Source organism: Rousettus aegyptiacus, unplaced genomic scaffold (assembly GCF_014176215.1).
Source record: "Rousettus aegyptiacus isolate mRouAeg1 unplaced genomic scaffold, mRouAeg1.p scaffold_m13_p_18, whole genome shotgun sequence".
Classification (NCBI taxonomy): domain Eukaryota; kingdom Metazoa; phylum Chordata; class Mammalia; order Chiroptera; family Pteropodidae; genus Rousettus; species Rousettus aegyptiacus.
Window position 1 is genome coordinate 15,414,132 of NW_023416293.1, and position 14,319 is coordinate 15,428,450.

Sequence of the window (14,319 nt, forward strand, 5' to 3'; positions counted from 1 at the left end):
AGACCAGAGCCGACAATGACTTTGCCTGCCGGGCGATCGGAGGAAGAGACACTGGGTAACGCCCGCCCTGCTGCACCTGCTCCCGCCACACCTGCCCGGGAACATGGGAGGGGGGCCCGAGCGGGGGAGGCTCTGAGCACTCGAGCCACATCCTCCTCACTCTCTCCTCCTGGAAACGACCCGGCCCTACAACTGACTGCTCCTAACGCCACCTACCGCCACCACTGCTGTGGACAAAACCCTCCCCTGTGGGAAGGTGATGGATGTGAGGGGGAGGTCACTGGGCCCCACATCGTAACCACGTCTCATTAAAAACAAACAGGTAGCCCTGTGCCTTGCTCGGCAGAGCCGGCCCTACTTCTGTGAAAACAGGACACGTGTCTCCGGGCGCACAGTCTGAATTTACAACCAGAGATGATCACGCCAGTGGTCCTGAACCGCGGGCTGTTCCTCGACCGCGGAGTGAAGCCAAGCTGACTAACGGCACGGGCGGGTCCCAGGCCCCTGACGCCGCCCGCGCCCCGGGCCGCCGGAACTCACTTGTCCCTCCGCAAAGCTCTGCAGAGGACCTCCAGCTTCAGGTCGCTCGTGTCCACATCTTCCTCCTTCACAGCAAAGCAGAGAATCTGCGTTGAGGGAGACTTTAAGCGCACGCTTGAGTCCGAATTATGTCGACTCCTGATGCTAGTTACATAGCTCTACGCGATTATTGCTTTACCTTAATCCACAATTTAAAAAATTTCCTCCTTTGACACGTGGACACCACGCAGACTAGCCATCACATGGAGACGGGGGAATTACTTTCTGGTGACCCTTTGGTGACCTGACTTTACCCGGAGCCTTAAACGAGTGACATAAAAGCCAACGCGTCACGCTTTAAAACCCACTAGATGCTTTCGCTCATCTACAGGATTTTCCCTGCAATCTTTTTCTTCAAAGAAAGCTGAGCAACAGCTTCTCTCGCGTGACTTCCATCAAGGGTGACTTGACAGACTAGCGACGTGTCGGAGGGACCAACTGCGACTCGGTGATGAGAGCGAGCGCTGCCCCAGGACTCTGAGAAGCGGCGCCCTGCGCTCGCATACGGGGGAGACGCCTGGGAAGTGGGGTGACCGGGAAGCGGGGTCGCCTGACAGGCTTTTCCAAAGAGCTGGACGAAATCCAAAAGCATGGCCGCCAAACTGTCTATTTTAACTGACACATTTCGTGACTGGTCAAACGAGGTATTTTTTCCTCCTTTTCCTTTTGATCGATTCTGCAGAAAATGCTGCGAATCTGGTACTTGGAGTAACCGTCTCAAGCGATTTCACTTACCTCATCGATATATTCCAGCAAGTCCAGAGCTTTCTTGAAATCATATTCATTAGCTCTTCTGTTTTCATCACAGATATATAGCTACACAGCAAATCGAAATAAGGACCGTTTAAGGGAGGTGCAGGCGCGACCGGAGACCTCGCGCAGAAGAACCTCGTTCAGCCGGCCACGGGCGTCGCGCCACCGCGCGGGAAGCCGCCCTTCACAGGGGCCTCTGCTCTGTCGGCGGCTAAGGACAGCGCCCTGGGAAACGTCGGCGAGTCTGCAGTCTCGGGGTCAGACTGCTCACCCACTTTCATCTTCTAAGCGCGCTGCGCGGTCAGCGGCGGCCCTGGCCTCGAGGCTGGCCAGCACGCTGCCCACGCCGCCCTTTCGAGAGGTTTTAAAAACTGAGATCTACGGTGAAGCGTGAAGCTAGTCTACAGTTTACTTAAAAGATACGAAGACACGTCAACACGTGACCGACTTATCTGCGGTCCGTTAGAGCGCAGCTGCCCATATACCCACTCCTGTGTTCGAGCTTCCTGTAATTTTGTAATCGTAAAAGTACTCGCCTTATTAAAAATACCAGTTTGAATTTTTCTATATTCTTCACATAATGACCATTCATAATACATCGCACTTCATTTTAACCCATTTCCCATTTAGAAAAAAAAATGCAGCTCGCTGCCAGTGCTGATTTATCATCACGTGCAGGAAAGACACGTTTTCTAGGATTTACTGTCCGCGATCGAGCTACTGAAACCAGAAGGCTATAAATAGAATGACGTCATCTGTCATTTCCAAGGACTGTCGATGTGCTAGAGCGCCGTGAAACTAACGACCAAGGTGAGCTGTCCCGTGGCTCTGTGGGCCGGGCGCGGCGGGGGCCACCGGGCACCACTCCGACCCCTGCGCAAAGGCCCGCCCGTTCTGCCCTGCGCACTTGGAAGTGACGCTGGGTGTCACTGCTTCTGAACATCCTTTCTCCTCCACAACGCTAATGTCGCTGAGCTTGGGACGTGGCACGAAAACTGACGTGTATCACGTAAACCCGGCACTGCCTCTTACCTCGTTCTGATACATAAGCAACGGTGACTCTTCCAAGCGACAGCATTTCAGATTTTGAACCTGAACATTCTCTATCGAGAGGCTGCCGTGAGCTCAACCACAGGACGTGTTACTAACAATAGCTGCAACACTTATGTTTTTGAGTCGCTCCCTTCCTTTCTGACGTGATTAGAGCACGTTCACGGGGCCCGAGGGCAGGGCTCTGCCATTTAAAACGCCTTCTCGAGAGGAAAGCGGTGGCGCTGAAACCGCGAGCGTCTGGAACAGCGGAACGAGCCTGGTCTGGGCCAAGGCCCGGGGCCGGCGCGCTGCGGGGGGAGAGGGTGACGGTGGCACCCACGGGCTGGCGCCGAGGCCCGCACACCGTTCTCCCCACAGAAGAGCCTGAAACGCATCTCACGGCACCGCCCTGTCCCACCCGGACAAAGCGAGCTACGAGTCGTTTCCTCGGTCGCTGGAAGAGCAGAGGCTGACCCTCGCCCATCTGCTCCCCGGCGTCCTGCCCCGCGCCCCCCGCAGGCACCACGCCCGGGTCCCGGCAAGGCCGCGCCGCACTTACGCTGATGAGCTGCGGCGCCGTGAGCACCGGCATGGCGCTGAGACTCAGCTGCCGCTCCGCCAGCAGCTGCTCGGGCAGCGTCTCCTGGTGCAGCAGAAACCGCTCCTGCTCGGCCATTTCTGGAATTCGAGACGAGAGGGCGGGGTAAACGTCCACTTCTGCCACATCCAAATTTAAAAAGAAAAAGGAGTCTCTCTGGAGAGCTCCGGTCAGCAGTCAACGACCCTGCAGCGCCACAGCTCTGCTGTTCGGGTTCTGACTGCGTCGCTGCACCCCCGCGGTCAAGCCAAGTCACAGGCATCGCCGCAGCAGCCGGAACCAGGCGGGGGACAGAGAGGGCCGGAAGCCGCCCTACTGCTCGAAGTGGCAGAGTGGACTGGTCAGGCGCAGCCCCCCGAACCTGGGGTCTCTAGGCCCCACTGCGCGGTAGCTCAGCGAAGCGCTTCCTCCAGCCAGACTGCAGGGTGACGTCGCCCACCCTGAGAAACGGCCGTTTAGAAGCCACCGGAGCACGTTCTAGGAGAAGCGAAAACCAGTTCTGTCCAGGTTCCCCCCGCCGCGCCCGGTCCGCAGAGGTAAAGGACCCAAAAGGCTGGGCAGCCGCATGTGCCCCCCGCCCCCGCCCGGAGCTGACGGCCCCCTCCGATTTTATTTTGAATAACCTCAAACCTACGGAAACTCTACAGACTACGACACGACTGCACTCAGCTGCTGTTAACGCTTTTCTCCTTCTGCTTGCTCTGTCGTCTCTACCGTCTACCCGCCCGCCCACCTGCCCTCCCCACTCAACCACGTGAAGCCTGCAGGCGTCGGGACGGTCCATTCCGGCACACGTCGGCACGCACGTCCCCAGAACGAGGACGCTGAACCGCGGCTCGTTACCAGGCCTGATGCGTTTAACGCCAACTCGGTAGCGTCGCCTAACACTGAGGACGTTCCGACCTCCGCGGCCGTCCCCGCAACGTGTCACCGCTGTTTTGGTCGCTTGGGGATTTCAGGACCCGGTCAAGGATCGGTGGAGGATCTCGCCCTGCGCCCGGCTGGCATGGCCCCTGGCACCTCCCACCTGACGCGCGGCCCATCTCACTGCCGGCGCCTGCGACCACTGCTGTCACATGGCTGAGCCCCGTGGGCTCTGGGCCAACCGTGCTCTAGCCACGTCACCCCGGAAGTGCATGGCGCCCCGCCCGTCGCCCCAGAAGTGCACGGCACCCCTGCAGGCGCGTGGCGTGCGCTCCTCTCGTGCCGGTGGGGACGCCTTTAGGTCTGAGCAGCGACGGCCAGCACGAGACTGTCCTCGTCCCCTCAACCTACGCGGCACGGCTCTAGTGTCCTTTGATGACCGATCGCCGTAACTAGGAAGTGGTGACTCCCCGTCAAGCACGCTTTCCACCTGAACAGCGCGGCCTTGTTCTCTGGCAGAGAAACATGTCGCCCAGCCCTTCCCTCCTGGTATCACCGTGGACTTGTTAAAAACCCGAAACGAAACGCTTCGCCACCATTCTTGGTGTTCGTCTCGCCCACACGGGGCAGCGGGGAGCTGCCGCGCTGTGACGTCCCGTCGGCCTGGCCTTCGGGCCTGGCACCCCACGCCGGCCTCTCCACAGGCCCTGCCTGCCCTGACGGAGAGGGGGCTCGGCCTGCGTGTGCCCCAGGGTGTCACTGCCTCGAGGCCCTTTCAGGGGACGGAGCCGAGCAGTTTTTAAGCAGCTGCGATTCCATCTCACATCCCCGAAGCAAATGCAATGCAGGTTCCTCCTGCTCCGTGCTTCTCAAAAACTCCACCACATCCAATCCTTCTCTCAATCTACAATGCACACACAGTTTCACCACGATGACACTGAGAAGTTCTGAATTCTGGAACCGACAGCTTCAGAAGGGCCAGCGCCTGCCACCAACCCACAGGGCAAAGGTCAAGGTTCCCCTGTAGCTATTGCTCGCAGAACACTGAGTCACTCCATTCAAGTCCCCTGGACTCCCTCAGGAATTCTCACCCGAGACGCCTCAGCACAGCGCCACACGGCACTCCTCTTGGGGGGGGCGCCTCACAAGGGGTTCCCCAACGGCGTGACTGAGCTGCATGTCTGCCTACTCACATTGCTGCTTTTACCTTCAATTTTTTCCTGCAGCACATCCTCTGGAAAGTCCGAAGCTAAGGCAGCCAATTTACTCAAGCCGAGGAGGGTTTTCTTCTTCGCGAAGTAACGCGTTTCCGAATTTGCCAAACCCAGAAGCGTTGCATGTGCCTATGGGAAGCAAAACGTGAGAACTGGTTCCTAATTCAAGTTGAAATAAAACAACCCCCCCAAAGCTCCAGCAATGAAAGGTCAAGTCGGTATCAGCACACCTGAAAACCGTGAGCGCCGCAGACTGAAGAGGGACTGCCCAATATCGACCGCCCACACTACCCACGGGGGGAGACACGCATCGCGCATTTGCTCCGTGACCATCACGTGTGCACTTGGACATTGTCAAGAACTTTAAATTCAACTCGTGTAGTTTCAACTAATAATGTCGATGTTTTTATTATAAGAAAATGCTCATTAAAAACAGGCCGACTTATTTACACGCTAATACGTTTTTGTGCTTTATATTACTGTAAGATTCAACTCACGACGGACTACGTGTTTTTACTGAGATATGAGAAGTAATGGCAATTCCATCATAAGCCAAAAAGAATATTCGAATTATGTGAAAATAAGAGAAACGCATTTAAAATAATCTGAGTATTTTAATTACTAAAAATAAGACTATTTAAAACTAAAAGTTGCTCAAATTTTCTCCACGTATATGAACCCTCCTTACCTTTTCTAATTCCTGGCTGTTAATTTCATGCAGCCAGCTGAGATGTTCGTGAGCTTGCAAAAAACTCGCCAACTGTCCGTGCTGAGAAACGGGCTGTGACAGCAATTTGCCTCTCTTCCCCTTCTCCAGATACCAGCGGAAGAGGAAGTCTGAAAAATTCTATCAATGGCAGAGCCAAGAATCCAATGACATTTAGCAATACGGTTTAAAAAATACATTTCTGATAATAAAATATCCAATTACTTCCAAAGCTCTTAGACTCCATTATACAAATCTTGCTTTAAACACTAATTTCCCACATTTTAGGGCCCTCAAAAATCACCTAATTCAGTCACCTCATTTGCCAAACGAGGCCAGATTCAGAGGGGACACAATGCTTGAGACCACAGACTCCAGCGTGTGCTGGGGGCGTGGCGCTCACCAGCCACGTAGCTGCTCACACGTGATTAAAGCAGCCGGGCGCCACATGTCAAGTGCTCAGCTGCCCTTGTGGCTGGAGACGCCCATTCTGGACAGCACACGTGAGCGAGCTCGCCACTGTTAACAGAAAGTTCTTTCTACCGGACAGAGTCGAGATGACGGTTCCACAAGGAAAGGCTCTCAGGCAGAATTCTGTGTAACACGGCCATGTGGGCTGGCACGTCACGTCAGCGCCCGGAGCCCTGCCTGCCCAGCCAGCCTTCCCTGCGGGATGCCTGCGGAGGGCTGGGCTGGGGCCTGGGCCTGGGCCGGAAAGGAAGAGCAGCGTTCTGCAGTGTCACGGCTGCCAGGAGACAGTCTGCCTACAGGGGACCCTGCAGTGGACACACCAGTCCCACAGACTTTGAAACCAGACTTGAAACAAATGCGAGAAAAGCTGCAGCCAGGCCCTGGATCCCCTCCCTCTCCCCCCACCGATGAGGTGCCAGTGGTCTACCCTGATGAGTGGCCTGCATCTCCCCTTAGCTGGCCCCCCGGGAAACAGCACTGACCCCCAGCGTTATGGTTCTTTTACACACAATGTCCAAAACACAGTAAAAAATCATGAGGCATAAGAAACAGAAAAACAGGACTAATAAGCAGGCAAGAAAAGCAGACCTAGGAACAACCAGATTTTGTAGTACAAAAGGACTTAAAAATAACTACTCAACATGTTAAAGAAAAGGAGCAATCCAAACATGGGTGGAAAATGTAACGGGGAACCAGAATCCATAAAAAGAATGAAAATGATGGAAGTATGAAAACATACTTTCGTGGAAGTATTTATTTTAGCACTACTGTCGAATGCTAGCTAGACCGGCCGCGCCCCGCAGCCAGGGACTGGTCAAGTCCAGGATGTTATGCGCGGCCCGTGACATCGTGAGGCGCTGCGGACACGGCTGTGCAGCCCTTCGTGCGACAGGCACATGCCTGCGACGCGGGCAGCCCCACCAGCAGTCGACTGATGTGCTCGTCTGCAATAATACGGAGTAAAAACACCAGGAGAACACAAACCGAGTGTTTGGAAGGGCTCCCACTGGGTGGGACTCTAAATGATTTGCTTAAATCTTTTTGTTCACAGGAGTTTTCTGAATTCTAAACAACGTTGCTTTTATAGGGTGAAAAAAATCAGTTGTTACATGAAGATCAACTGATTGATTGAAAAGCTGGCTTTGAAAAGCAACTTGAACTCACCCACGCGGTGTCAGGTGGGGACTGTGTTAAAATGGGAATCAAGACTTCAAACAAGGACAACAGAAACCCGAGGTGTGCGGGACCCTGAGTTCTCCGGAGCAGCATCTTAGGCGCCCACGGTTTTGTATTCGAATTTTTAAAACCCAATCAGAATTCATATACATAAGTGCTTTCATTAAAACTGAAAACACAAGAATAGCAAGTTCTAACATTTTTTAAAGGGCAAAGAATATTTTCAGTAATGTTTACATCTAAAGAATCATCTGCTGAAACCAAGAACCGTAACATGTTAATTAGTGTCTCAGTTAACTACAACGAGATCATGTCACATCTAAACACCCCAGTGAGGTCTGAAGTGGCCACATCCATCACGGGGCCCCCCACCTCCGTCCCCAACGTCCGTTACCTGGTCAGCAAACTGGGTCATGTAGCGCTGTAGTCTCGTCTGGTTGTTGGTCTGCTCACACATCTGGACTAAGATGTCGAAGTCACAGTACTTTTCTGCTAATGAAGCAGCCCACGTGTACTGGCCTAGCATGACTACAGAAACGAAAACAGATGGAAAAATCCTGTTAGTGAAAACTTCACATGTAATAAAAAACACTACTTGCAATTTTATCCTTATGCATATTATATACTAAAAATCATTAACGGAAAAGAAACCTTTCTAGGTACTGGCATTGGCTTTGCATTCATGTAAAATCATTAAAGATGCAAATTCTGTCCCTTGCTTCATCACTGCCTCTAAGAAGCTACTCTCATCCTCCAAGTACTAGCAAAACGAGCTGCTGCTCCTCGTCGGGATGAAGACAGGCCGAAGATGCGCACAGAGACAGCTGCACAGCTGGGTTAATGACAGTTCCCTGGCTGCACTGTGGTGACGATGTGACTCCTTCACCCGTCCTGCAAATTAAAGCCCCAGAGCCCGGGCCGGGTGCCACACACTTACGGAGCGGGGACAAGAGACCGAGCCTCTTCTGTGTGTACTCCACCTCCAGGCTGTTGTATCTTTCCTGATCATTGGACTTGTCCAGAGATTTAAGCTGAGAAACATAACCGTCCAGGAGGCAATCAATCAGGGCGACCAGCTGCTCCATCAGAATGTTCCGGAGGCTGCTGTCCGCCTGAGGGTAAACCATCTTCAGCACAATCTCGTGCTGGCGGGCTATTGCTGTTCGGATGCTAGCAGGACCTCTCGCCGCTGCGGGACGACATAAAACCACAGAGACGGGAAGCGAGGGTTCTGGGGCAGCTGGAGGAAAGTGAGCTGCCTCGAAACTCTCTCTTCACCACTGCTGGACGAGCAAGCCAGACGGGCGCAGCTGCTTCCTCCTGCCCTGCTCCAACCCCGACTCCCCCGGACCTCCGCAGCGAAGACACTTAGTGCGATGCCGTCCTCCCAGTCCTGTAACGCAGAGGCGCCAACCGCGGGCCGCGGACCAGCAACGTCGCGGCCTGTCAGGAACCGGGCCGCACGGCAGGAGCGGAGCGGCGGGCCGGCGAGCGAAGCCTCGTCCCCATGTGCAGCTGCTCCCCAGCGCCGGCATCGCCGCCTCAGCTCCGCCTCAGATCCTCAGACGTTAGAGGGGAGTGCCGGTCCGCGGCGCCACCAAGCTTGAGGGCCGCTGCTTTAAGGCAACTCTACTTAACTTCTTGTATTAAGTCAACGTAAAATAAAGTCGATACCTCCAGGGCCAGGACCTGCTTCTACAGCTAACTGTATGTACTGATACCTAGCAGATGCATGTAAGTGCTGGTTATACGCTGGTTAAAGACGTAAACCGCAGAGAAACCTACACACTATTCCAAGGGAACAGAGCAATTCTCACAGGAACTGCTCATTTCGGAGATGGCACTTAAGTTATTTTCCCTTTAGCTTGCTAATGTGCACTAGCGGAATAACACGACTCCAAAAACCAGAAATGTAATTTGCACGGCTAACGAATCAGTCTTTGCACTTGGTGCTGGCGACCTCACCTGTCCACGGAACGTACTCGGGCTCCTTCCCCACGGGCTCTTCCCTCCTGTACAAGGACTGTCTGTTCTGTCGATAATGGCTGGCAGCCTGCAGCATGTCCTGGGACAAGGAACGCGTCACCGTGACCACACACGGCGTGATGACCTCCCCCACCCGTGTTTCTGAAGATCGTCTGAAACATCGGTCTATTAACACGGGAGAATACTCGACACAGGTCTGGGGGTCACTTGTGACTCTCTTGGCACTGGAAACTTAACTTCAATTTCGGAAAAGGACAGAAACTGAGGTAGGACTGCCGCCATTGTGAAGTTCGCCAGCTAAAGTTAAGTAGAACATTTTAATCAATAGATATAAGCGGCGAGCTTTTGAGTAACTAAAAAACAGAAACTTATTTGGACAGTTACATTTGCAATGTGTTCTTCCCCAGAGAAAAGGCTTATTCCACCAAACAGCTCAGGGTGACGTCAGACTCCGCTGATGTGCACAAGGCAAACCACTCCGAACGGCTGTTACAGGATTGATAAAATGACTGACACGTCCCCAACTTTTCGGCATCAGCGAGTGGCTGCTCGCTCACGCAGTGTGGTGACAGAGCAGGCACGCGGCGTCCCCTGCCTGGGCCCCGGTACCTTGAGGATGCTGTTCACGTCGACCACGACCTCGGCCCACTCGGCCGCATCCAGTGCCGTGCCCCTCAGCACCTGCTCCTCGTGCTCCAGCAGGCACTCGCAGATGGTGTCTACCTGGGACACCTGAGGGGTGGAGAGAAGTCAGCCACCTCTAACCAGAGCTACTGCGACGGGCGGTGACTGCAACGACCCGTACCCGACTCGACAGCTGTCAGATCGCGCCCGCGGCTCACCTGTCAGAAGCCATTAGTGAGTGGTGCAAATGCAAGAAAAAGCAAGAAAAGTGAAAACGTACTTTTAGAAGTGAGCCTGCCCAGATAACTGTCTAACAAGCAAATTCTAGATTGTTACCAGGTAGGTTTTTTATTTAAATACCAAGTACAGTCAGCCCTCGCCAACTGCAGATCCAAAACATTCAGGGAAGAAACGGCGCACCGTTGCTGCCGTGCGCCACGTGTTTAGGCTTGTGCCTGTCTGTGCTGTCCACTGCACAGCTTTTTCTCGTCATTGTTCCCTGAACGACACAGTGTAACAGCCATTCACGCAGCACACACAGCACTAGGTGCCTGAGCAGTTACATTATTACTTAAGAGATCTACAGGTGATTTAAAGTGGATGGGGAGGATATGCACAGGCTATAAGCAAATACCACGTGGTTTTGTATAAGGGACTTGAGCATCTACGCAATTTTCACGCTGCTGGGGGTGGGGGTGGGGGGGGGTGAGGGTGTTATATGTCTGAACCAATCCCCTGCAGGTATTAAAGGACGACCGTGTGAAAACAAGGCATTCACCAAACTACGTTCACAGAATCCACAGAAAAACAGAACACAGTTCACTGTCTTCAATTACTTTTAGATTACATCGCATCAAAAACTAAGCAAAAAAGAGACTTTTTGGCATGTCCTGTCAAATGCTAGATTACAACTAGACTGTAGGATGGAAGAAATAAAATTAGAGACCCAAATAGAGTTCAAAGTTCCCTGGGTGCAGAAAATGAATCCAAATTTCAGTCACTTGGGAAAAGAGCGAGTGCTGTTTCTAAACTGGGACAACGGCACCAAGGGCCAGGACGGCCCCGGTGGGCACTGCAGGGGCAGCTGCGGGCGTGGCCGACACCGTGCGCTGAGCGCTGCCGGCCCCGGTCAGCCAGCTTTGCACACGGGCAGCGTGCACGGCCACCAGCCGGCCTGCATCTTCATCTTCCCGCCCTCTGAAACACACAGGTTTTCCTTTCCTTCTAAAGATAAATCTGACTTTGAGGTGGCGGCCAGCAGGATCCTAGCCGGCTGCTGAGGGGTCGAGAGAGAGGACTGTCTACGATGGGGTGGGCAGGAGTGGGGCAACCGACGGGGCACGCACAGCGCCCAGGGCTGCGGAGCCGCCGTGAGGCCTGGCCCGCGGGGGCAGGACGCGGGGGCTTCTTAGGGCCGCAGGCTCTCTGTCATGGGGACGTGGTGAACGAGCAACACAGAGCCTGCCCAGCGGGCGCGCGGCCCCGTGGGCATCTCCACGGGGGCTTGTGTGCTCAGTCTCGTCCCTGCCTGGCCACAGTCGGCAAGTCCCCGCAGGCTCCGGGGAAGCTGCACCGGGGGACGAGACAGACTCGCTCACCTCTCTGAAGAAGACGTCTGCAGGGGTCAGGCTGGCGGGGACCTCGCGGTCCCTCCTGCTCAAGGCCATCAGCAGCGCCGTGTTCACGAGGTCAGGCAGCCGCGAGTGGTGGTTCTTGAGGACGATGGCGGCCGACAGCTTCTCCGCGTGCTCGCACAGCAGCAGCCGCGTGGCCATGGGCGCCCCCCGCACCGGAAGAGCGCCCAGGCGCCCGAACAGGCCGACCTGCGGGGAGACGCAGCGTGAGCTCCTGGGCGGCGTGAGCAACACACACGGCGCGGCCGCGTGCCCACGGGAGGCGCACGGGACGCGCACGGGAGGCGCACGGGGCGCGCACGGGAGGCGCACGGGACGCCCACGGGAGGCGCACGGGACGCCCTCGGGAGGCGCACGGGACGCCCACGGGAGGCGCACGGGACGCGCACGGGACGCCCACGGGAGGCGCACGGGACGCCCACGGGAGGCGCACGGGACGCGCACGGGACGCCCTCGGGAGGCGCACGGGAGGCGCACGGGACGCCCACGGGAGGCGCACGGGACGCCCACGGGAGGCGCACGGGAGGCCCACGGGAGGCGCACGGGACGCGCACGGGACGCCCTCGGGAGGCGCACGGGACGCGCACGGGAGGCGCACGGGACGCCCTCGGGAGGCGCACGGGACGCGCACGGGACGCCCTCGGGAGGCGCACGGGACGCGCACGGGACGCCCTCGGGACGCGCACGGGACGCCCTCGGGACGCGCACGGGACGCGCACGGGAGGCGCACGGGACGCCCACGGGAGGCGCACGGGACGCCCACGGGAGGCGCACGGGACGCGCACGGGACGCCCTCGGGACGCGCACGGGACGCCCTCGGGAGGCGCACGGGACGCGCACGGGAGGCGCACGGGACGCGCACGGGAGGCGCACGGGACGCCCACGGGAGGCGCACGGGACGCCCACGGGAGGCGCACGGGACGCGCACGGGAGGCGCACGGGACGCCCACGGGAGGCGCACGGGACGCCACGGAGGCGCACGGGACGCGCACGGGAGGCGCACGGGACGCCCTCGGGACGCGCACGGGACGCCCTCGGGAGGCGCACGGGACGCCCTCGGGAGGCGCACGGGAGGCGCACGGGACGCCCACGGGAGGCGCACGGGACGCCCACGGGAGGCGCACGGGACGCCCTCGGGACGCGCACGGGACGCCCTCGGGAGGCGCACGGGACGCCCACGGGAGGCGCACGGGACGCCCTCGGGACGCGCACGGGACGCCCTCGGGAGGCGCACGGGACGCCCTCGGGAGGCGCACGGGACGCCCTCGGGACGCGCACGGGACGCCCTCGGGAGGCGCACGGGACGCCCTCGGGAGGCGCACGGGAGGCGCACGGGACGCGCACGGGACGCCCTCGGGAGGCGCACGGGAGGCCCACGGGACGCCCACAGGACGCCCACGGGCGCAGGCCACCGCCCGCTCCGCCCGCGGCCCTCCGCACCCGCCCGCACCCGCACCGGTGAGAAGCGCGCACGGCCTCTGGGAAGACCGGGTCGCGCAGAGTCGCGGCTGCGGGCTCGCCGGCCTGCCGGCCCCCCCACCGCCCAAGCACCTCGTGCTCTCCATCTCCCATGGCTGGTTCCCAGGACCCCAGAGCCTGGGGCGGGGATCGGGGAGCCCAGCCCTCTGCCTCCTCCATGGTCACAGGCCGTTCCTGGGCTGTGACTGGTGCCAGGGTCTCTCGTAAGCTCCCTACCTGGTAAAGTGTCACAACCACCTGAACTTCAACGAAGCCGAGAGACAGATGCAAATAATAACTCTCTCCTATTTTAAGCAGAATCCATCTCATCGATAAATGACCTGATTTTTGTATATTGAGAATTACTTTAAGTATGGAAAAGTACACAGAAAACAACCAACAAAAAAACAATACTCCGAATCGCCACAAAATTGCTACCGACAGTGACAGACAGGCAGCCGGAGGCGCCGAGGCCCAGAGGTCGTGGGTGCGGCCCGCCCGGGCCTCTCGCGGGGCCTGCTGGAGCCTGTGCTCCCACGGTGCTCGGGTCGCTCCGCGTTTGGCAGCACAGGTCGACCCTCCGTGTCACCTGACTACGGGACATGTCGACGCCCGTGCCCCGATGCTCTTTAGCGGCACCCGCCTCTCTCCCCGATGGCCGCTCAGTGCCGACCCCGCCGAGGCCCGGCGCCAGGTGCCTGCCGTCCCGGCTCGTGTGCCCTGGCGTTGCGGCGCCGCCAGTGACGGAGGCCGCGTGCTCGCATCACAGGAGCCCCTGCCAACACTCCCCCAGGCCAGGTGTGAGGTCACGGCTGCCCCAGCGCCCGGCCATCGGCTCTGTGCGTTTGCCGCCGCGCGGAGGCGGAGCCGCAGCCGCAACGGGCCTTCCGGACGCAGCCAGACAGCTCCTTGCAGCGACACCGCCACCGACGGCGGCGTGGCTCCAGGACGGACTCTGGAGCCAGCCAGGCTGCGACAGCGCGCCCTGCACAGCTGCGCCACCTCCGATGACCACGCCGGCCACCGCCGCCTCCCGTCCCGGGAAGCACGGCCGTCGGCTGTGTGACCTCCCCACTCCTCCCACTGACAGGTAGGGCCAATTTCTCAATCCCCGTCGCCTGGGCTGGCCTTGCGACTTGCTTCGACTGACGTCACTGGTGGGAGGGACTTTATCTGATACCTGCGGTGGGACAGTAAGAAGCCTGCAGCTCCTACGACCTGCCC

At 57.9% G+C, this 14,319-nt stretch overlaps 1 protein-coding gene across 1 annotated transcript in view; it reads right to left on the reverse strand.

The window, feature by feature from the left end:
* NUP133 (nucleoporin 133) overlaps positions 1-14,319 on the reverse strand; it is a 40,148-nt gene that overhangs the window by 4,139 nt on the left and 21,690 nt on the right. Inside the window, exons 15-24 of the mRNA XM_016163421.2 lie at positions 11,602-11,826; positions 9,989-10,111; positions 9,359-9,458; positions 8,331-8,582; positions 7,788-7,921; positions 5,729-5,887; positions 5,034-5,169; positions 2,924-3,042; positions 1,315-1,395; positions 541-605 (exon numbers count right to left, since the gene is read on the reverse strand). Of these exons, the coding sequence (XP_016018907.2) occupies positions 541-605; positions 1,315-1,395; positions 2,924-3,042; positions 5,034-5,169; positions 5,729-5,887; positions 7,788-7,921; positions 8,331-8,582; positions 9,359-9,458; positions 9,989-10,111; positions 11,602-11,826 (1,394 nt within the window). The remainder of the gene's footprint in view (positions 1-540; positions 606-1,314; positions 1,396-2,923; positions 3,043-5,033; positions 5,170-5,728; positions 5,888-7,787; positions 7,922-8,330; positions 8,583-9,358; positions 9,459-9,988; positions 10,112-11,601; positions 11,827-14,319) is intronic.